Source organism: Manacus candei, unplaced genomic scaffold, assembly GCF_025592945.1.
Source record: "Manacus candei isolate 608988 ecotype Guabito, Panama unplaced genomic scaffold, ASM2559294v1 h1tg000123l, whole genome shotgun sequence".
NCBI lineage: Eukaryota > Metazoa > Chordata > Aves > Passeriformes > Pipridae > Manacus > Manacus candei.
The window spans coordinates 212,520-235,633 of NW_026138171.1; the positions used below are offsets into that span (position 1 = coordinate 212,520).

Below are 23,114 nucleotides of genomic sequence, written 5' to 3' on the forward strand. Positions count from 1 at the left end.
TCCCACTCTCCCAGGTTGCTCCAGCCCAGCCTTGGACACTCCGAGGGATCCAGGGGCAGCCACAGCTTCTCTGGGAAATCCATTCCAGCCCCTCCCCACCCTCCCAGCCACCAATTCCTTCCCAATATCCCATCCATCCCTGCCCTCTGGCACTGGGAAGCCATTCCCTGTGTCCTGTCCCTCTGTCCCTTGTCCCCAGTCCCTCTCCAGCTCTCCTGGAGCCCCTTTAGGCCCTGCCAGGGGCTCTCAGCTCTCCCTGGAGCCTTCCCTTCTCCAGGGGAACATTCCCAGCTCTCCCAGCCTGGCTCCAGGGCAGAGGGGCTCCAGAATCATGGAATCTCAGGATTGTTTGGGTGGGAAGGGACCTTAAAGACCTCCACTACCACCCCTGCCATGGGCAGGGACACCTCCCACTATCCCAGGTTGCTCCAGCCTGGCCTTGGACACTTCCAGCGATCCAGGGGCAGCCACAGCTTCTCTGGGAAATCCATTCCAGCCCCTCCCAGCCAGCAATTCCTTCCCAATATCCCACCTAACCCTGCCTCTGGCACTGGGAAGCCATTCCCTGTGTCCTGTCCCTCCAGGCCTTGTCCCCAGTCCCTCTCCAGCTCTCCTGGAGCCCCTTTAGGCCCTGCCAGGGGCTCTCAGCTCTCCCTGGAGCCTTCTCTTCTCCAGGGGAACATTCCCAGCTCTCCCAGCCTTGGACACTTCCAGCATTCCAAAATCACACTCAAACCAGTGCCTGCTTATCCATAAAGTCCCTCCCCCTCTGGATGAGGTGGAGCAGTCACTGGACAACCTGGAGATTTCCCCCCCAAACCCGCTGGCTTTTCAACCGGAAATTCGGGATAAATTCTGACTTTTCCTTGGAATAAACTCCCTTTTGGTGACTCTTCCCTTCTTTTTTTCCATTTCTGCAGGGGCTGGTGAATCCCTCCAGAGAAAATCCAGCAAGCCCAGGTCAGGTTCTCACATCCCTGAGCTCCTCACCCAGCCAGGCTCCAATTCCAGAGCCGTCCTGCCTCCAATCCCACCCGGCAGGAAAAGCAGCAACCCCTGATGGCCCCACTCCCCCCTCCCCAAAAAATCTTGGCCACTCCCACTCTTTATTTTAACAAAACCAGCGATTTTCATCCAAGATTATTGCAAAATCCATTTCTTATTAGCCCTCAAAAAAAAAAAAGTTATTTATTTGGAATTTTATTAAATAAAGTCATTTTTCTCTCTTTCCCAAAGCTAAAAATTATTTCCCTGGGAAAAATTATTCCCAGCTGGGAGATATTTTTTCCCCCAACAGCCACAGAACTGTATTTTCCATTAATTTCTCTCTTTCCTCCCCCCCCTTTCTCTATTATGGAATTAATTGTGGTGTGAAAATATTGTCTGTGTTGGAGGAGCAGTGAATTATTTTGAAGAGGGATTTTGGGAGATGTTCAGAGGTGAGTTGAAAGAAAAAAAAATTCAAAATCCTTTTTTTTTTTAGAAAAAAAAAGGGGTGTAGTCATAATCTGATCTGCAAATGCATTTTACTAAAAAATAAAGATTAAAAATGCTAAAAAAATAAATACTTAAAAATACTAGAAAATAAAGACTAGGAAATAAATACTAAAAATAAAATGCTAAAAAAATAAAATACTAAAAAATACTTTAAAATGCTAAAAAGAAATACTAAAAATCCCCAAAATACTAAAAATACTAAAAATAATTACTGAAAAATACAAAAATAAATACTAATAGAACACTAAAAATACTTTTTAAAATTACCAATAAATACTAAAAATAAATACTAGAAAATAAATACTAAAAAATAAATACTAAAAAATAAATACTAGAAAATACTAAAAAACCAAAATACCAAAAATTACTAAAATAAAATACTAAAAAATGCTAAAAATATATACTCAAAAGAAAGACTATAAATATTTAAAAATGCTAAAAATAAACTCTAAAAACTAGGCTACTAAAAATACTTTAAAAATTACTAATAAATACTAAAAAATAAATACTGAAAAATACAAAAAATAAATACTAATAGAATACTAAAAATACTTTTAAAAATTACCAATACTAAAAATAAATACTAGAAAATAAATACTAAAAAAATACTTTAAAATGGTAAAAAGAAATACTAAAAAAACCCTAAAAAACAAAATACTAAAAATGCTAAAAATAATTACTGAAAAAACCTAAAAAATAAATACAACCCCTCAAAAATGAATACTAAAAAATAAATACCAGAAAATACTAAAAAACCAAAATGCTAAAAAATACTAAAATAACATACTAAAAAATGCTAAAAATATATATTCAAAAGAAATCCTATAAAATAAATATTTAAAAATGGTAGAAATAAATACTAAAAAATAAAATACTTAAAAAATACTTTAAAAATTACTAATAAATACTAAAAAATAAATATTGAAAAATACAAAAAATAAATACTTATAGAACACTAAAAATACTTTAAAAAATTACCAATACTAAAAATAAATACTAGAAAACAAATACTTAAAAAAATACTAAAAAATACTTTACAATGCTAAAAAGAAATACTTAAAAATACTTTAAAAATACTAAAAATTCTAAAAATAATTACTGAAAAATATTAAAAAATAAATACAACCCTGCCAAAATAAATACTAAAAATAAATACTAGAAAACACTAAAAACCAAAAATGCTAAAAGTATATACTCAAAAGAAATCCTATAAAATCAATATTTAAAAATGCTAAAAATAAATACTAAAAAATAAAATACTTAAAAAATACTTTAAAAATTACTAGTAAGTCCTAAAAAATAAATACTAAAAAATACTAAAAAAAAAAAATTACTAAAAATAAATCCTAAAAAATAAATCCTGAAAATTCCAAGCAAACCTTGGAGAAGGAAAGATTCCTTCCAGCCAAGAATTGGGCACAGCTGCCCAGGGCAGGGGTGGAATCCCCCATTCCTGGAGGGATTTAAAATCCCTGTGGATTTGTGGTGGCCTCGGCACTGCTGGGGAATGGTTGGATTCCATCCCAGAGGGCTTTTCCAGCCTAAACAATTCCATGGCTGTAGATTCCAGGATTCCCTGTCAGTTTTCTCTGATTGCCAAGAGCAAAGTGTGAAAGGAGAAATAAAACCAACACTTTGGAGAGGATACAGGTTTATTCTGCTTTAAAAAAAAAACAGCCAACAAAAACACACCCTAAACCCAACAAAATACCCCCAAAACCCAACAAAAATATTCCCAAAAATACCCCCGAAACTCAAAATTATCCCCCCAAAATACCCCCTAAACTCAACAAAAATACTCCTAAAGCTGAGAAAAATACCCCTAGCCCCCCCAAAATTACCCCCTAAACACCAAAAAAAATCCCCCAAATTACCCCCTAAACCCAACAAAAATACCCCCAAAAATATCTCCCCACACCCAATAAAAACACCTCCTAAAGCCAAGAAAATTACACCTTAAACTCAACAAAAATACCCCCCTACACCCAAAAAAAATATCCCCTAAAGCCAATAAAAATACAGCCTAAATCCAATAAAAACACCTCCTAAACCCAACAAAAATATCCCCCAAAATATACACCCTAAACCCCAATATCCCCTACACCCAATAAAAATACATCCTAAAACCAACTAAAATACCCCCTAAACAAAAAAACTAAATCCCCCAAAAATACAGCCCTAAACTTAATAAAAATACCCCCTAAACTCAATAAAATTACACCCCAAACCCAATAAAATTACACCACAAACCCAATCAAATTACACCCTAAACCCAACAAAAATACCCTTAAACCCAACAAAAAATATCTTCCCAAAGCCCAAAAAATACCCTCTAAACCCAACAAAAATACCCCCTAAACCTAATCAAATTACACCCTAAACCCAACAAAAAATATCTTCCCAAAGCCCAAAAAATACCCTCTAAACTCAACAAAAATACCCCCTAAACCCAATAAAATTACACCCTAAACCCAACAAAAATACCCCTTAAACCCAACAAAAAATATATTCCCAAAGCCCAAAAAATACCCCCTAAACCCAATAAAAATACCCCCTAAACCCAATAAAATTACACCCTAAACCCAACAAAAATGCCCTTAAACCCAACAAAAAATATCTTCCCAAAGCCCAAAAAATACCCCCTAAACCCAACAAAAATATCCCCCAAAATATACACCCTAAGCCCCCAAAAATATCCCCCTAAACCCCACAAAAATACTCCCTAAACCCAACAAACACACCCCCTAAACCCAATTAAAACACCTCCTAAACCCCACAAAATTACCCCCTAAACCCAACAAAAATACCCCTTAAACCAAACAAAAATAACCCCTAAACCCAAAAAAAATACCTCCAAACCCCAACAAAAATACCACCCTAAATCCATAAAAATACCCTCTAAACCCACAAAAATACCCCCTAAACAGAACAAAAATACCCCTTAAACCAAACAAAAATAACCCCCAAACCCAATAAAATTACACCCTAAACCCAACTAAAATACCCCTTAAACCCAACAAAAATACCCTCCTAAACCCCCAAAATACCCCCTAAACCCAACAAAAATACCCTAAAGACCCAAAAATACCCCCTAAACCCCACAAAAATACCCCCTAAATCCAACAAAAACAAGCCCTAAATCCATAAAAATACCCCCTAAACCCCACAAAAATACCCCCCAATCCCAACAAACCCCCCTCCCTAAACCCAACCATCCCAAAAGATGCTTTGACTCCCTTTTCCAGCCTCTCCTAAAAAAGCCCCACAAACCTTAAATCCCAATAAATCAGCAGCCCCATTTTGAAGGGGGAAAACCCCCGGATTGAAATGCTAATTTCAGGGAATTTCTGCCGCTTCCATGATTCCCAAGGGTGACAAATATTCAGGAACACACCAGGAAGCTCAAAAAAATCCCCCCCAGCAGCAACAAATAACTGTTGGATGTGTTGGGAGCGAAGAGCACGTGGATAAATAAAAGAGAAACCAAGAATCCCATAAAATTCCAAGCGGGAATTGGGGACAACGTGCAAATTCCTCGATGGAAGGAGAGACTCAGGGAGTTTATGTCCAGTGAGTTCCACCTGGGAGTAGCACAGCGTGGGACACTCCCTCAATCCCTTGGCCCAGGATTTGGGATTATGGGATTTGAAGCCCTGAGGAAACTCCCTGTCCCTGGAATTCCTCGTCCCAAATTTGTGGGGCTTTTCCCACCTCTTTGTAAGTAGATTTGAGGAGGAAAACGAGGGATAAAGGTTTTCCCTCTCCCCGGGTCCTTGTGGAGCCACCAAAGAGCTGGAAGTGAGAGCCGAGGTCAAAATCCTGGGAAACATCCCATGGTTGATGCTTAAAAGGTTTTCCAGGCTCAGGAAAAATTGAACTGGAAGAGAAAATCCTTCAGGATCTCAGGATGGAGCTGCAGGTCCCCTCAGCCCCACTCCAGCTCCAGCTGAGATGGAGGGGACTTCTCCCACAGGGGATTTTTGGGATTGAGGCCAAACTGGCACTGGGAACACAGCAAAGCTGATCCCAAGGGATGGGAAAAGAGGAAAACCCTTCAGGATCTCGAGATGGAGCTGCAGGTCCCCTCAGCCCCACTCCAGCTCCAGCTGAGATGGAGGGGACTTCTCCCACAGGGGATTTTTGGGATTGAGGCCAAACCGGCGCCGGGAACACAGCAAAGCTGATCCCAAGGGATGGGAAAAGAGGAAAACCCTTCAGGATCTCGGGATGGAGCTGCAGGTCCCCTCAGCCCTACACCGGCTCCGACTGGGATGGAGGGGACTTTTCCCACAGGGGATTTTGGGATTGAGGCCAAACCAGTGCCTGGAGGACAGCAAGGAGCCTTTCCCTTTATTCCCACTCTGCTTCCCAGGAATGATTAGGCCACGGGTGGGCAAGGAGCTGGGAAGGGGAATATCCAAGAGAGTTGATGAAAACCAGCACTAAAAACAGAGGGAAGAAATTTGGGAAAAGTGTCATTGCTCAGGGATTTGTTGGGTGGGAGAAGGTGAGTGACTCCTGGGACTTTTTTTCCATCCTCTTTCCTTTGTTGTTTTAAACCACCTTTCCCTCTCCTTGGCTTTGGGACAAGGGAATTCCAAGCTGGATGGGGCTGAGGTGGAAATCCTGGATGCCTGAAGTGTCCCAGCCCAGCAGGGAAAGCTCCACCCCGGTGGGAACACGGAGCTCCAGGAAAACTGTGACACTGAGGGACAGGGGATGCGCTGCCACGGACAGGGCTGATCCCAAGGGATGGGAAAAGGGAAGAACTGTGGGAAGGGACAGTCCAAGCAGCCCCCTCGGCAGCAGGATTAAGCTCAGCTCAAGTGGCCCTGGAGTTCCTCGGCATTGATTGAACCCTGAGGTTGGGAAGGATCCGTGGGGATCACCAGGAGCTCAGCACGGTCCTGCTGGGAACAAAGCTCACTGAACACACTTGGAATGAGGGGGAAAGTGGGAAGAGAAGGAAAAGCCAGCTGGAGTGAGGAGCTGGAGGAACCCTCTGGCTGGGCAAGTGTCGGGGCAACACCTCGACTGCTCCGGAGCTCCCTGAGAGAAGGTGACAGAGACACTTGTTGTCCCCTTGGCATCCCCCCTTCCTGCTCTCCTCAGGCTCCCAACGACATCCTGATGGGATCCTGCGGCTTGGGAATCACCCCCCGAGCCATTTTCCAGGGCAGGATCCACTGGGCAAACTGGAAGGCTCTGAGAGCATCCAACACCCTCCTGGCACAGGTGGTGGGATCAGGGAACAAGGACTCAGGGGAACAGGGAACAAAGGACTCAGGGGAACAGCCAGGCTTGGAATTTCCACTGGAAAACCTCCACTGGAACAACCAACCAGCAGTTCTGGGGCTCAGCCAGCGGGATGTCAAAGGATGGCACCCAACAGGTCCAGCTGATCCGAGCTGGGAAGAGCCAACAACAGCGATCATCCAGGTCAGCTTTTACTTCCAAAGGCTCATTCCAATGGGAAAAAAAAAACCAAACAAAATAAACCAACCAAAAAACCAGGAGGAAAAGCTGGAAGAATTAAAAAAAAAAAAAAAGCCTACTCTCCAAAACAACCTTGTCATCTGTCCATGATCCGTCCCAGTTCCCAGCGTTTGGGTTCCGATGATTCCCAGGAGCTTGGCCCAGCCAACCCCTCCTATAAAAACACCCCCCTCAGGGGGGAATTCCCCAGGAAAAAACCACTCCTCGGGCCTGTCACTCCTCCTTGGGCCTCCTCCCCCTCCTCCTCCTCCTGCAGCGGGCCAGGAGGGAGCCCAGGCTGTGCCAGACCTCGGCGTAGAGGAGGGTGCCCAGGAAGACGAGGGCGGTGCCCAGCCAGTGCCAGGCCGTGAAGGGGTTGCGGAAGTAGAGGATGGAGAAGATGAGGCTCACGAACTTCCTCAGCGTCACCACCAAGGTCACCGTCAGCGACGGGCACTCCGTGGTCAGGATGAACACCCCCCGGATGCACACGTACCTGGGGAGGGCGGCTCAGGGAAAAAAAAAACCGGGATGGAGGGAAGGGAGGGAGAGGCGGGAATGGGAGGGGAAGGGGGATGGGGAGCACGGGGAGGGAGGGAGGGAGGGAGGGAAGTTCCCGCCTGGGGTGGGCTGGGATGGAATGTGATGAATGGGTGGATGCACAAATCCAGGGGGAAACAGGAGGATGCCCCACAAACCAGGAGGATGCCCCACAAACCCAGGGACACCCCACAAACCAGGGAAAAGCATAAGGATGCCCCACAAACCCAGGGACACCCCACAAACCAGGGAAAAGCATAAGGATACCCCACAAACCCAAGGACACCCCACAAACCAGGGAAAAGCATAAGGATACCCCACAAACCCAGGGACACCCCACGAATCCAGGGGAAAACACAAGGATACCCCACAAACCAGGGACACCCAATAAGTCAGGGAAACACATAAGGACACCCCACAAAGCCAGGGACAAACCCAAGGACACCTCACAAAGCCAGGGAAAAGCATAAGGATACCCCACAAACCCAGGGACAAACCCAAGGGCACCTCACAAAGCCAGAGACACCCCAAAAACTCAGGGACACCCCATGAATCCAGGGGAAACCCCAAGGAAACCTCACAAACTCAGGGACACCCCACAAATCCAGAGATACCTGGGAATGGGAGGGAAAGGGGGATGGGGAGCACGGGGAGGGAGGGAGGGAGGGAGGGAAGTTCCCGCCTGGGGTGGGCTGGGATGGAATGTGATAAATGGGTGGATGCACAAATCCAGGGGGAAACAGGAGGATGCCCCACAAACCCAAGGACACCCCAAGAACCCAGGGACACTCTGCGAATCCAGGGGAAAACACAAGCATGCCCCACAAACCCAGGGACACCCCACAAACACCGGGACAAACCCAAGGACACCTCACAAACCCAGGGACAAACCCAGGGACACCCCAGAGACATCCCACAAACCCAGGGACACCCCAAATCTCCCAGACTCCCCCCAGCCCTGCGCTGGGACAGCAAAACAGAATCACGGAACCAACGAGGTTGGAAAAGCCTGCTGAGATCAACCTGTGACCCAACCCCAGCCTGTCACCCAGCCCATGGCACTGATGCCACATCCAGTCTGTCCTTAAACACCTCCAGGGACGGAGAATCCCCCACTTCCCTGGGCAGCCCATTCCAATGGCTGAGCACTCTCCATGGAAAACATTCCTTCCTGATGTCCAACCTGACCCTGCCCTGGCACAGCTTGAGGCCGTGCCCTCTTGTCCTACTGCTGGTTCCCTGGAGCAGAGCCCGACCCCCCCGGCTCCCCCCTCCTGGCAGGGAGTTGCAGAGAGTGAGGAGGTCTCCCCTGAGCCTCCTCCTCTCCAGGCTGAGCCCCCCCAGCTCCCTCAGCCTCTCCTCCCAGCACTTGTGCTCCAGTCCCTTCCCCAGCCTGGCTGCTCTTCTCTGCCCCTGCTCCAGCCCCTCCAGGGCCTTCCTGAGCTCAGGGCCCAGAGCTGGACACAGCACTCCAGGGGTGGCCTCCCCAGCGCCCAGCCCAGGGGCACAAGCCCTGCCCTGCTCCTGCTGCCACACTCTTCCTCAGCCAGCCCAGCAGCCCTTGGCCCTCTTGCCCCCCTGGCCACCCTCGGGCTCCTCTTCAGCTCCCTGCCCAGCCCAACTCCCAGCTCCCTTCCTGCCTGGCTGCTCTCCAGCCCCTCTGGCCCAGCCTGCAGCTGCAGGGGCTTCTTGTGGCCAAAGGGCAGGACCCGGCCCTTGGCCTTGGGGAACCTCAGCCCCTTGGAAAAAGTGCCCCACTGGAGCAGTTGGAGCTGATGTGCTGGGAATGGGGTGACAGTCCCTGCCTCGGAGCCAAGGGAAGCTCAACCCAGATCCTCCACTGATATCCCAAGCCCCCTTTCCCGGAATTCCGTGCTCAGCCATTGGAATGGGCTGCCCAGGGAAGTGGGGGATTCTCCATCCCTGGAGGTGTTTAAGGACAGACTGGATGTGGCATCAGTGCCATGGGCTAGGTGACAGGCTGGGGCTGGGTCAGGGGTGGGACCTGGTGATCTCCGAGGGCTTTTCCAACCTGTGCCTCTGTAAATCCCATTTCCCAGAGGGCTGGAGAACCGATCCCAGGGCAACAACTCCCACCTTAAATCGAGAAACTTCTTCCCCGAGCTGCACAAACATCAGCTCCCGAGTGCAGGGGAGACTCCAGGGATTCCACACCCCCATCCCACCCCTCCTGTGCCCCCCTGGAGCTGGCAGGGCTGCCAAAGGATACTGAGTGACCACGTTCATGAGGAGGTAGAACCACATGATGGGCAGGGTCAGCCCCAGCACCGGCACCCGGAACGGCTCTGCGGGGACAAGGGATGGAGAAGGTCACTGGGACACCATCCCAGGGATCCTTCCTGGGAATGACCACGATCCAGGACTCACTGCAGCCTCAGGAGGCCGTTCCTGCCTCGGGCACAGTGAGCTCTGGGCATGGCTTGGGTTTTTGGGCAGTTAATTTGTTCATGGTTTGATTTTTGGGGAGTTGTCTCAGTCCTGGTTTGATTTTTGGGCAGTTCTCCTGTTTTTCATGGTTTGATTTTTGGGCAGTTCTCTTGGTCATGGTTTGATTTTTGGGGAGTTTCTTGTTTTTCATGTTTGATTTTTGGGCAGTTCTGTTCCTGGTTTGATTTTTTGGGGAGTTTCCTGTTCTTCATGGTTTGATTTTTGGGCAGTTCTCCTGTTTTTCATGGTTTGATTTTTGGGGAGTTAAATTGTTCATGGTTTGATTTTTTTGGGCAGTTCTCCTGTTTTTTATGGTTTGATTTTTGGAGAGTTAAATTGTTCATGGTTTGATTTTTGGGCCGTTCTCTTGGGTTTCAGGGTTTGATTTTTGGGCAGTTCTCTTGGTCATGGTTTGATTTTTGGGGACTTTCCTGTTTTTCATGTTTGATTTTTGGGTTGTTCTCTTCTTCATGGTTTGATTTTTGGCAGTTCTCTTGTTCATGGTTTGATTTTTGGGCAGTTGTCCTGTTTTTCATGGTTTGATTTTTGGGGAGTTAAATTGTTCATGGTTTGATTTTTTTGGGCAGTTCTCCTGTTTTTTATGGTTTGATTTTTGGGCAGTTCTTCATGGTTTGATTTTTGGGCAGTTCTCTTGGGTTTCAGGGTTTGATTTTTGGGCAGTTCTCTTGGTCATGGTTTGATTTTTGGGGACTTTCCTGTTTTTCATGTTTGATTTTTGGGTTGTTCTCTTCATGGTTTGATTTTTGGCAGTTCTCTTGGTCATGGTTTGATTTTTTGGGCAGTTCTCTTGTTCTTCATGTGATAAATGAGAAATACAAGAGATTTTGCAGATGTTTCTGCTTGGAAATGAGGAACAGAAGATGGAAAAAGGAACAGGCTAAAAGGAAAGAGGTTTTAAAAGGGAAAAGCTCCGTCCTTGTGGTGTCCAACCCGGATGAATCCAGTGTGTGACTCTGACAGTGCTCAGGTGGCAAAGCCTGAGTGGCACCAGCAAACCCAAACCCAGCAGGTCCAGGAGGATTTGCTCCTGTTATTCCCATTTTTGACCTCCCAGGTTCCTTTTCCCAAGGGTTACCCCATGGATGAGTGATCTGGTTTGGTCTGTGTGTGGGGATTAGTGAGAAACTTGGGATTTCATCCTGGAATCCCAATGGTTTGGGTTGGAAGGACCTTAAAAGGTCATCCAGATGGGCAGGGACACCTTCCACTATCCCAGGTTGCTCCAGGATCCATCCCAGCCTTGGACACTCCCAGGGATCCAGGGGCAGCCACAGCTTCTCTGGGAAATCCATTCCAGCCCCTCCCCACCCTCCCAGCCAGGAATTCCTTCCTGAAAATTCAAAGGGCTTGCACATCCCAAGGTGATTGCCCATTCCAAGGCTGGAAGGCACAACTGCCGGCCTGAAAGATTCCCGGAGCGTTTTCCAGAGGATGGGAAGGTCCAGGCCAAGGATTCCCGTGCCCAACTCACCGGACTGGCTGAAGAGCACGGCGTGCTGGTAGATGTTGGGGGCCAGGAGCAGGAACCCAGGGAGTGGCAGGGCATGCTGGGGAGAGAGAACAGAGCCATGGTGATGGGAATCCACCCCAGGTGATGGGAATCCACCCCAATTCCCAGCCTGGAAAACCACCCTCATGAAGCTGGATGGGAGAGCGCAGCCCTCCTCCGGATCCGCACCAAGCCTGGAGCCAAAGGGGCTCTTGGAGCAGCTCCAGCTGCCCAGCAGGACTCACATTGTAGAAGAGGGCCTCTTTGGAATGCTTCCCAAACCTCTGGTACAGAGTCTCCTGGAAAATCCCCATCCTGGCGGACATGAGGAGGGCGAAGGTGAGGGCGGCGATGCCTGCAAGGGAAGCACAGCTCCAACAGGGACACTCCCACAATTTGGCTTTCCCGGGATAAAAAAAGCCAAGCCAGAATACTGGGAACAGCCCTGGGACACAAGAGTTTTATTCCCAAGGCTGGGATGCCAAGAGACACAAGGGTTTCATTCCAAACGTGCCAAGGGACCTCTTCAAAATAACAGGCTCGGCCCTAAATTGGTGGGTACCAGGGGTAGTTTTGGCCTCTCCTGACAAAACATCAATCCCAGATTTTCCCAAAGGTATAAAACTGGACTCCAGGGGCAGATTTTAAAGCCTCTTCCCTGGAATTCTGTGCTGAAGGAACGCCTGAAGTAGCCCTACAGAGGAATCGAAGCCATCAAAAGCTGTCTTGCCAATATTCCAGGAGTTATCCTGGCACTCACCCAGCAGCCACCACAGGAAAACCTGGACTCCATCCTCCTCGTTTAGGCTGGAGTCAGATGCCTGGAGGGAGATACAAGAGTCACCACCATGTCCCACCCGGACCTCGCTTCATGTCTCGCGTTCCAAGCAAATCCCAAGGTCTCCCATTCCCCAGAGCTGCTTCCCTGGCACCATTTGCTTCCCACCCTGCACCAGATCCTGGCAAAAAAAAAGTCTCAGTGTCCCATCAAAAAGCAGCTTCTCTGAAAGAAACGCCCCGGCTTGGGAAAAGGCGGGATTCTCCCACCACAAAAACAATTTAGTGTCACCTGAAAGGCTCCCAAAACCAGCCCTTCCACGGGTTCCTCTGGGCCCATCCCAGGGAGGAGTGTGCAGGGAGGAACAAGAGCTTTGGGCAAGCCTAAAACCAGGCCTAAAACTCCCTTAGAAAGCTCCCAAACCAGCCCTTTCACAGGATCCTCTGGGCCCATCCCAGGGATGAGTGTGCAGGGAGGAACAAGGACTTTGGCCAAGTCCCAGTCAGGTGCTAAAACCCCAGTCAGGTGCTAAAACCAGGCCTAAAACCTGGTTTGTGGTCAATTCCTTAAGGAAAGCAGGCTAAAGGTGCTGTCAGAAGAGGATAAAACTCCCTCAGAAAGCTCCAAAACCAGCCCTTTCACAGGTTCCTCTGGGCCCATCCCACAGATGAGTGTGTAGGAAGGAACAAGGGCTTTGGCCAAGCCTAAACCCAGGTCTAAAACCTGGTTTGTGGTTAATACATCAAGGAAAGCAGGCTAAAGGTGCTGTCAGAGCAGGGTAAAACTCCAGACTTGCCTCCCCTCTTTCCCTGTAATTCAGGGAAAATTAACTCACTCCCCTTTGCCCCAGCTCTATCCCAAATCCTGGATTAACACCCAGCCCTTCCCCAGATGTTCTCAGAGCCTTAAAAGCCCTTAAATGCCAGGGAATTTGGAGGTTTGACAGCCCAGTTTTTCATTCCCAACCTCCCAGAGCTGGATTAAGTGCAGCCAATTTTCCCTGGAGCAGCATTTTGGGCCACATTTGTGCCATCCCTTGCCAGGATGAGGCCGAGGGTGCTGAGCCAGGGAAGCTCCAAGGGCTTGGATTCCTGGATTTCCTCCCTCCCTCCCGTTCTCCAAACACAGGCTGGATAACCAAAGGTCTGGAAAAATCCCTGCCTGAAAGCCAACCATCTTTTTTGGGATGAAAAGAGTGAAGATGGCCGAGTTTTGTTTAGGGTTCACCCGCTCCTGAGTAAGGGGAAAAAAACCCCAGCTTTTATCTGTTATCTCTGTGGCAAAACAAACCAAAAAGAAGGTTTCTTCTGAGCAAAAAGCAGGCTAAAAAGGCATTTATAATTAATTTCAATCCCACATTTCTGTGTGCATTCCTTCCCTCCAAAGCACAGGGAAATAAAACCAGGAATGGGGGAGCGGGTTTAGAGGGAGGAGACGCTTCGTGTCTCCCTCAGGCAAAGGGAATTATGAGGAAGGGGCTGGAATAACGAGGGTCAGAGCCAGGATTGGGGTTCTTTCCCAGTCCTTACCACTTGCTTTGCAGACATGAAAGTGCAGGTGAAGATCCCAAGGGATACCAGGGCTATGGAAGTGTATTTGGACACGCTGTACCTGCCCAGGGAAGAGAGAGGAGACACCTCAGCGACCCAGCTCAGCTCCTGCTCTCCAGCAAACCCTGGAAATCTGGGATAACGGGCTGTAGTGGGGTTCTGGGGCTGGGGTTTGGTAGCAGGGGGGGCTCCAGGGGTGGTTTCTCTTGGAAGCTGCTGGAAGCTTCCCCCTGTCCTGTGGAGCCAATTCCAGCTGCTCCAGGATGGGATTCCAAGGCCGAGCCCGTCAGGAGTGACGGGAACACCTCTGGGATAACAGATTTAGGAACAGAAGGTTGTGGGGCAGAAGGAATTCCAGCCAGGGAAGAGCAGAGTGGGAACGTGGGACCAACAATGCAGAGCCCGAGGGTAAGGCAGGAGGAGGGGCAGGAGGAGCAAAGGGATGCAGGAAGGAGGCCCAGGAAGGAGCAGGAAGGAGCAGGAAGGAGGCCCAGGATGGATAAGGGGGATGCAGGAAGGAGGCCCAGGATAGAGCAGGATGGAGCAGGAAGGAGGCCCAGGATGGAGCAGGAAGGAGGCCCAGGAAGGAGCAGGGGGATGCAGGAAGGAGACCCAGGATGGAGCAGGAAGGAGGCAGGAAGGAGGCCCAGGATGGAGCAGGAAGGAGGCCCAGGATGGAGCAGGATGGAGCAGGAAGGAGGCCCAGGATGGAGCAGGAAGGAGTAGGAAGGAGGCCCAGGATGGATAAGGGGGATGCAGGAAGGAGGCCCAGGATGGAGCAGGAAGGAGCAGGAAGGAGGCCCAGGATGGAGCAGGAAGGAGTAGGAAGGAGGCCCAGGATGGAGCAGGAAGGAGCAGGAAGGAGGCCCAGGATGGAGCAGGAAGGAGTAGGAAGGAGGCCCAGGATGGAGCAGGTGGATGCAGGAAGGAGGCCCAGGATGGAGCAGGGGGACGCAGGAAGGAGGCCCAGGATGGATAAGGGGGATGCAGGAAGGAGGCCCAGGATGGAGCAGGAAGGAGCAGGAAGGAGGCCCAGGATGGAGCAGGAAGGAGGCCCAGGATGGAGCAGGAAGGAGGCCCAGGATGGAGCAGGAAGGAGGTCCAGGATGGAGCAGGATGGAGGAGGAAGGAGGTCCAGGATGGAGCAGGAAGGAGGCCCAGGATGGAGCAGGAAGGAGGCCCAGGATGGAGCAGGAAGGAGGCCCAGGATGGAGCAGGAAGGAGGCCCAGGATGGAGCAGGAAGGAGGCCCAGGATGGAGCAGGGGGATGCAGGAAGGAGGCCATGACCCTGTGGCAGGCCCAGGATGGAGCAGGTCCTGGCAGGGACCTGCAGCCCGTGGACAGGGAAGCCCACACGGAGCAGGTTTTTCCCAGACAGGACTCGTGGCCCCTGTGGGGACCCACCTGGGGCAGCTCATCTGGGAGGGACTGACCCCATGGAGGAGGCACCACGGGACAGCAGGGGGGAAGAGCTGCTGCCCCAGGGATGGGATCACCTGGAGATCACCCCCAGGGATGGGATCACCTCCATCCAGGACTGGCTCACCCTGGAGAGCTCCATCCAGGACTGTCTCACCCTGGAGAGCTCCATCCTGGACTGTTCCCATGGGATGGGATCACCTGGAGAGCTCCATCCAGGACTGTCTCCCATGGGATGGGATCACCTGGAGAGCTCCAGCCAGGACTGTCTCACCTGGAGAGCTCCATCCAGGACTGTCTCCCATGGGATGGGCTCACCCTGGAGAGCTCCAGCTAGGACTGTCTCCCATGGGATGGGCTCACCCTGGAGAGCTCCATCCAGGACTGTCTCACCCTGGAGAGCTCCATCCAGGACTGCTCCCATGGGATGGGTTCACCTGGAGAGCTCCAGCCAGGACTGTTCCCATGGGATGGGCTCACCTGGAGAGCTCCATCCAGGACCAGGAGGTGGACATACAGAGGGAAGAGCTATTCCAGCCTCTAGTCCAGGAACACCTCTGTATCCCGGTTTTCCCACCACTGAATAAGAATATCTAACAGGAAAAGGGAAGGCCTGGAGCCCCCATCAGGATTAAGTCAATGGCAGGACATTCCCTGAGGATTCAAGAGACAGGTTTGGGATTTACCAGAGCAGTCCTTGATGATACGAGGGAAGTTTGGGATTTACCTTTTCTTCAGGATGATGATTCCCAGAGCCATGCTGGCTATGAGGGAACCCTGGGAAAGGAAGGGGGAAAACAAAACAAAGGGTCAGCAGGACAGAATTCCCCAGACTGGGATGCCCAGCCCATGGAAATACTGAAAACCCAATCCAATGGTGCCACAACTCCAAGAGAAATCCAAGGTCAGGAAGAATGACAGGGTGGGAATGAGAGGAAACAGCTTCTCCTTATGCCAGGGGGTGTTTAGATTGGATATTAGGGATAATTTCTTCATGGAAAGGGTTGTCCAGCCCTGGCACAGCTGCCAAGGGTAGGGGTGGAATCACCATCCCAAATCCCTGCTCTCTGGAATGGGATGTCCAAGACACCACTAAGCTAAGTCCCAAATCCCTGCTCTCTGGAATGGGATGGTCAGAACACCACCAGGCCAAATCCCAAATCCAGGCTCTCTGGAATGGGATGGTCAGGATACCACTGGGCCAAATCCCAAATCCAGGCTCTCTGGAATGGGATGGTCAGGACACCACTGGGCCAAATCCCAAATCCAGGCTCTCTGGAATAGGATGGGATGGTCAGGACACCACCAGGCCAAATCCCAAATCCCAAATCCCGGCTCTCAGGAACGGGATATTCCACCAAGAATCCCACAGCAGGACATGGGGTTTCCACGTGGGTGGTGCCAGGGAAAGCTGGGATCCCTCTGGCCAAAATCCAGGGCTGTTTTGGTGGCCTTGGGGAAGGAAGGGCTGGCAGAACACACGGAGCAGGGAGAGGATGTGGGAAGAAGAATTCCAGAGGAGGAAAAGTGGGAAAAGGGCGGCACTCACCGAGCGGAAGATCATGTGCAGGGGCATGGAGATGTTGAGGTTGAGGGCGTAGTTATTCACCACGCTGACGGTGAAGAACATGGCCACCATGATCAAATAGTACCTGGAAAGGCAAAAATTCCCACCCTGGAATGCTGGGAGACACCTCAGGGACCATCCTGGGCTGCAGGGAAAGGCCTGGAGCAAGAGCAGGAGCTCCCAGGGAATAACGAGGAGATGATCTGTTAAATTTCCAGGAAAACTCTCTTTAAAATAAAAAAAAAAAGCTCTTTAACCACAGCAAAGTCTTCCCTGTGGAAAATATTCCCCTGTGCCTCTGACAGGGAAGGATCTGAGGGCAGTTTCCTGTCAAGAATTCCTGAGAAACGAGTCCGTGTTTTTATCAGGCCTCACAGGTTGTCAGGGTGGCTGGAGGATGGATGGGATTGAGGCAGGAGAAGTGGATGAGCCACTTTATTAAGGGCTTTTGGAGATCTGGGATAGGCAGGGATAATCCCTGCCCAGCAAAAGTTTGGGATGCACTGTACCTGATTGGGATGGCCGGGCTCTTCCTCCCAAAATTGGCCTCGAAGATAAAACCTTCCACGGCGATGAAGAGGAACTGGGAGAAGGTCACGATGTTCCCACATCCTGGAAACTCCCTGAGGGCATGGAAAAGGAAGAGGAGTGTGAAACAATGCCATGGAGAACACGGGGTTCCAGGAAAAGCAGGAAAACAGCTCCTTATCCCACAGGGAGAATCGGCCTGGAGAGGCTTTGTGGCTTTACCTGGCCAGAATTTCCTGGATAAACACTTCCCTGAGGGGGTTTATCCCACAGAACTTGGGGATAATGCCCCAAACATTCCCAGAGAGGGAGGGAGTGGTGAATCCCTCGGGAAGTGAAAAGAGAAAACTGGTCTGTGTAACATCCCACCAGGACACAGGGCATGGATGAGCAGCACCCACTGAACTGGATCTCCCTCTTTCCCACAGGGAAGTGGCTCTGGAAGGACTCTCTCCCTGCCTATAAGACCAGGAGGAACATGAGTCCAGTCCTGGATTTCTGGTATTCCTTCTTCCCACTGCATTTGGGAAGTGCCAAGGCCAGGTCCATGTCCCTGTTCTGCCCGTGCCCCATCCCAAAACACCTTGGACCTGCTCTTCATTCCCTTGGGAAGTTTGAGCTCCCTGCTCTCCTGTATTCTGCATGCCAAAAAAAGGGGTTGTAGGATCAAGGAGGAACAAGGGATCCATGTGCAGGGATCCCTTCCTCAAACATTCCCAAAGAGGGAGGGAGGGGTGAATCCCTTGGGAAGTGAAAGAGAAAACTGGTCTGTGTAATGTGAAATCCAGGAGGAAGGCCATGGAGAACATGGGGTTCCAGGAAAAGCAGGAAAACAGCTCCTTATCCCACAGGGACAATCGGCCTGGAGAGGCTTTGTGGCTTTACCTGGCCAGGATTTCCTGGATAAACACCTCCCTGTGGGGGTTTATCCCACAGAACTTGGGGATAATGCCCCAAACATTCCCAAAGAGGGAGGGAGGGGTGAATCCCTCGGGAAGTGAAAAGAGAAAACTGGTCTGTGTAACATCCCACCAGGACACAAGGCATGGATGAGCAGCACCCACTGAACTGGATCTCCCTCTTTCCACAGGGAAGTGGCTCTGGAAAGACTCTCTCCCTGCTTACAAGACCACGAGGAATACGAGTCCAGTCCTAGATTTCTGGTATTCCTTCTTCCCACTGCATTTGGGAAGTGCCAAGGCCAGGTCCATGTCCCTGTTCTGCCCGTGCCCCATCCCAGAACACCTTGGACCTGCTCTCCATTCCCTTGGGAAGTTTGAGCTCCCTGCTCTCCTCTGTTTTCTGCATGCCAAAAAAAAGGGGTTGTAGGATCAAGGAGGAACCTAAACCAGCTCATCCCAGGAGCCCCAAAGGGTTGTGCCACCAACGCCCCTGGCATTGTGTTTATTCCGTGGGAAGAGGAAAGTTTGGAGCAGCCTGACCCCAAACCAACCCTCCCTGCACACAGCTGCAGACTCTGCCTCCTTCCTAAGGAGCTTCCAGGGAGCAGGGAAATCAGGCAGGGCTCAGGGGAGGCTGTGACACTGTCAGGTAATCAGGGAGCTCGTGGGACACAGAAGGATTTGAGGAACTGCTTCCCCTTTCTGCCAAGGATTTCCCGGAGAAGCCGCAGGACTCGGAGCCCTGATCCCCACCCTGCAGCACCAGGACACAGCTTCCTCATGGAACAACCTGCCATACGTTAAGGCTCTGGCTCTGGACACGGTTTTGCAGGATCCAAGCACTGGAGAACAGGAATATCCAAGCTGTCTCCTCCAAATTTTCCTCCGGAAAACCTTGAAAAGGCACCTCCTCCCGGCATTTTTCCTGCCAATCCCCACATTCCTCAGGGCTTAACTGTCCAGGAGACTTCCAGGAGAGGTTGAGGACGAAGAGGCACCCGAGTCAGAGGCTCCAGGATTGCAGACAGGGAGCACCAAGCAGGTGGAAACTTGGAATGATCCGAGTTTCTGGGTTCCATAACATCCGTTTCCACGCATTAGACTTTGCTTCCTCCCAATTCCCAGATCCCTGCACGTGACCTCCCTTTATCAGGGAAGTTGTTGGCACACAGGGTTATGTGGGAAGTGATAAGAAAGAGATAAAAAAGCCCTTTATCTGCCCATTCTTTGCCTGACAACCCTCAGGCACAGAAAGAGGTGCCAAAAAACCTGGATTTGTCACCCCCAGATCTGCTTTGGCCGCAGCCAACTGATAAGATGCTCCCAACAAGGACTTTCCCTGCTCTCCCTCTGTTCCAAACCCACACTGAGAGGGAGAAAACCTGATTTTTTGGCCTGTTTTAAACCCCTTTCCCAAAAATTCAAGCCCTTGATTTCTTGTTCTGCCTCCCCAGCCCAGCAGAGAAACTTCTCTCCTTTTTTCTGCAGCCACTTTTCCCAGTTTTAAAGCCTTTTGTCTCTTCTCAGGTAGCTCCAGACTAAACAGTTCTCATTCCTTAACTCTATCCTCGTAAATCCCAGGTCAAATTCTTCCAAACACCTCTGTTTTTCCACACCAGACTCCCAGTCTGGTCACTGCCTTCTCCTGTGATCCTGTTCCAGGGCTTTGCTTTTCATGGGAATGTTCATCTGCAGGAGGGACTTTTCCTTCCAGATGCACCAAAAACCCAAAGCAATAATCGGTGTTACCCCAACTGAGGTGACCAGGGCAAGGAAAAGGGCACAGGAATTGAGCTGGAAGGATGAGAGGAATTTCCAAAGTGGATGAGAGGTGAAAACCTGAGTGTGAAAAGCAGCTTTTCCTTGATGTCTGCAACTGGACTCCTGGAATTTGCCAGGGTTTAGACACCTAATTCAGGTTCTGAGCAGGGCCAAATGTTTTAAAGGTCTGGCTGGAGCCAGATCCAAAGCTTTCTTCACTTCCAAAGGGTTCATTCCTCCTCTGTCACTGGTGCTGCAACACAAGCCGGGCAGGAAAAGGTTGGAGCAATCCCTGAAAGACAAACTCCAGGAATTGCTTCTTGGTTTATCCAGTGACTGTGCAACTTTGTGTGAAGGTACCCGTGTCCTGGGCTCCCCCCTGCTGGCTTTTGCACTCCCTTTTTCCCTTAAAAATCCGGGATACTGATGGAAGAAAGGGCTATTTTTGAAAGCCTGAAGGGAACAGAGCACTGAATGTTCAGGGGATGATTTCAGAACCGGTTCAATCATTACTTTTTTCCAGTCAGGTCTAGGCCTTTCCACCTTCCCTTCACCATTCCCAAGCCCTGCCATCCCTCCCATCGGGGTGGGGAAGGTGAAAATCCCAAAAAACCAGCCCCCGACCTGGCAGGTTCCCGTCCCCTCCCGGCGCCCCGGGGACGCGCTGCCCTCGGCGCGGTGGCTTCGCCACTGCCAAAGATCACATTCCCAGCTGGAAAACATTCCCGGCTTGTCCCCAGGGACCTCCCAGGCAGCTCCTGCACGTCTCCTCCTTGGCATTCCGGCTGTGGCTCGGCCAGGATCGGGGATGGTGGGGATGCTTTGGGGACCAGACCGTGAGACCCCCCCCGTGCCAGGGCAGGTCAATGACACGGCCCAAACCGAGGGGGACAACCCCAAAATCCCCCCACAACCCATCAGAGCGGGCGATGATCCACGACCAGGCTCTGCTGGCACACGGATGAGGAGCCCCAGGACTGGGAATGCCCTCCCCGAGCTGGGAGGGGGATGGTCCAAGACCCCTAAGGATCAGCCCCAGGTACCGCCCCCATCCCAAATCCCCCCCTAATGTCCTGGATCCGCCCTGGCACCGCTGCTGCTTCCTCCCCTGACAAACCCTGAGCCCGGTGCTGTCCCCATCCCAGGGTCGCTCCTCCCGATCCCATTCCAGCCCCATATCCCCCTTCTCGCCCCCCAACCCCTCCCCGCGGCCCCGCACCTGGCCAGCAGCTCCAGGAACACCACGTTGCTGCAGCAGCCGCCGAACACCAGCCCCACCGCCAGGGCCGGGTGCATGGTGTCGCTCCGGGCAGCGAGGCCGCGTCCCGGGCCGCCCCCGCATCCCGATCCCGGGGATCCTGCCCCGCTCCCGGCCCCGGCCCCGCCGCCCCCGCTTCCTCCGCCCGCCGGTAGTTCGCTCCCCGTCGGCCGCCGGGACTACAACTCCCGGCAGCCTTCGCGCCGCGCCACCGCGGCTCCCTGCGGGCGCCCCGCCGCGGGGCATGATGGGAGTTGTAGTTCTGGTGGTGACGCAGTGATGGCGGCGCGGAGGTGGCGGCCGGAGGAGGCGGGAGGTGGGGGGGGGAGATTCCCTGTGGGAAAGAACTGCCGGGAATTGACTTTTTGGGGTTATTTGGTGCCAATTAAAAGCAGCTCCTGATGAGTCTGCGCCAAATAATTATTGGTTAATAATTATACGTCCAAATATTATGTTCAGAATAATGATTGTTGTTGAAAGGCTGGGAGAGCTGGGGGGGGTTCACCTGGAGAAGGAAAGGATCCAGGAAAATCTTGGAGCCCCTTCCGGGGCCTAAAGGGGCTCCAAGAGAGCTGGAGAGGGACTGGGGACAAGGCCTGGAGGGACAGGACACAGGGAATGGCTTCCCAGTGCCAGAGGGCAGGGATGGATGGGATATTGGGAAGGAATTGCTGGCTGGGAGGGTGGGGAGGGGCTGGAATGGATTTCCCAGAGAAGCTGTGGCTGCCCCTGGATCCCTGGGAGTGTCCAAGGCTGGGTTGGAGCAACCTGGGATAGTGGGAGGTGTCCCTGCCCATGGCAGGGGTGGCACTGGAGGTTTTTAAGGTCCCTTCCCACCCAGACAATCCTGGGATTCCATGATTCTGGATCCCTCTGCTCTGGAGCCAGGCTGGGAGAGCTGGGAATGTTCCCCTGGAGAAGAGAAGGCTCCAGGGAGAGCTGAGAGCCCCTTGCAGGGCCTAAAGGGCTCCAGGAGAGCTGGAGAGGGACTGGGGACAAGGTCTGGAGGGACAGGACACAGGGAATGGCTTCCCAGTGCCAGAGGGCAGGGATAGGTGGGATATTGGGAAGGAATTGCTGGCTGGGAGGGTGGGGAGGGGCTGGGCTGGAATTCCCAGAGAAGCTGAGGCTGCCCCTGGATCCCTGGAAGTGTCCAAGGCCGGGTTGGAGCAACCTGGGATGGCGGGAGGTGTTGGGGTTGGAAGTGGATGATCTTTAAGGCCCCTTCCAACCCAAACCACTCCACAATCCCACGATCCCAGTCCGGGGTGAAAATCCCATTGTGGAGCTGCCCTGTCAAACCCTCCGCGATCCACAGAACCCAAAAAGAGGGATTTTCATCCTACAGACACTTCATTTCCGATCAGATTCCCGGGCGGATCAGGCCCAAATCCTCCTTTAATCTTCAAACACCACAAGTGCCGAATCCCAGGAGCAAATGGGTCAGTCCAAGAGCAAAGTGGGATTTTTATGATTCCCGGTTCCTCGGGATCGGGAGAGCCTTGGCAGCTCCTCTAATTTTTTGTCTTATTTTTTGTTTTATTTTTTCCTTTTATTTTTTCCTTTTATTTTTTCGTTTTATTTTTTCATTTTATTTTTTCATTTTATTTTTTCGTTTAATTTTTCCTTTTATTTCCAGGCATTTTGGCTTGGATTTTCTGGCAGAAAACAACGCTTTGGGGTTAAAGCATCTGGGAGACCCTCTGGAAACTACACTGTTTTTTGCCGACCTCTTGTTTCTCTTTACCTGAACTTCACTTTTCCCCCCATCTCACAAAATATTTCGGTGTTTTCTGACCTCCCTTATGTTTTTATTTTTATTTTTTTAGGGTTTTTTTGTTGTTATTTTTTTGTTTTATTTTTGTTTTATTTTTTATGTT

At 50.8% G+C, this 23,114-nt stretch overlaps 2 protein-coding genes and 1 long non-coding RNA gene across 3 annotated transcripts in view; 1 reads left to right on the forward strand and 2 right to left on the reverse strand.

Moving 5' to 3' along the window:
• LOC127462240 (leucine-rich repeat and guanylate kinase domain-containing protein-like) overlaps window positions 1-1,613 on the forward strand; it is a 49,258-nt gene extending 47,645 nt beyond the window's left edge. The window contains exon 19 of the mRNA XM_051770694.1: window positions 921-1,613. Within this exon, the coding sequence (XP_051626654.1) occupies window positions 921-1,060 (140 nt within the window). The 3' untranslated portion in view covers window positions 1,061-1,613. The remainder of the gene's footprint in view (window positions 1-920) is intronic.
• Window positions 1,614-6,926: 5,313 nt separating this feature from the next.
• Window positions 6,927-21,373, reverse strand: SLC35B4 (solute carrier family 35 member B4). Its single transcript, XM_051770696.1, has 10 exons — window positions 21,196-21,373; window positions 17,295-17,408; window positions 16,768-16,870; window positions 15,946-15,995; window positions 13,778-13,859; window positions 12,231-12,291; window positions 11,716-11,825; window positions 11,453-11,528; window positions 9,743-9,818; window positions 6,927-7,468 (listed from the first exon to the last, which is right to left on the reverse strand). Exons 1-10 carry the CDS (start codon window positions 21,270-21,272, stop codon window positions 7,207-7,209), a joined length of 1,011 nt encoding a protein of 336 aa, XP_051626656.1. The 5' UTR covers window positions 21,273-21,373; the 3' UTR covers window positions 6,927-7,206.
• Window positions 15,041-15,719, reverse strand: LOC127462245 (uncharacterized). Its single transcript, XR_007900369.1, has 3 exons — window positions 15,656-15,719; window positions 15,376-15,419; window positions 15,041-15,295 (listed from the first exon to the last, which is right to left on the reverse strand). It is a non-coding gene; the product is annotated as an uncharacterized LOC127462245 (long non-coding RNA).
• Window positions 21,374-23,114: the final 1,741 nt, after the last annotated feature.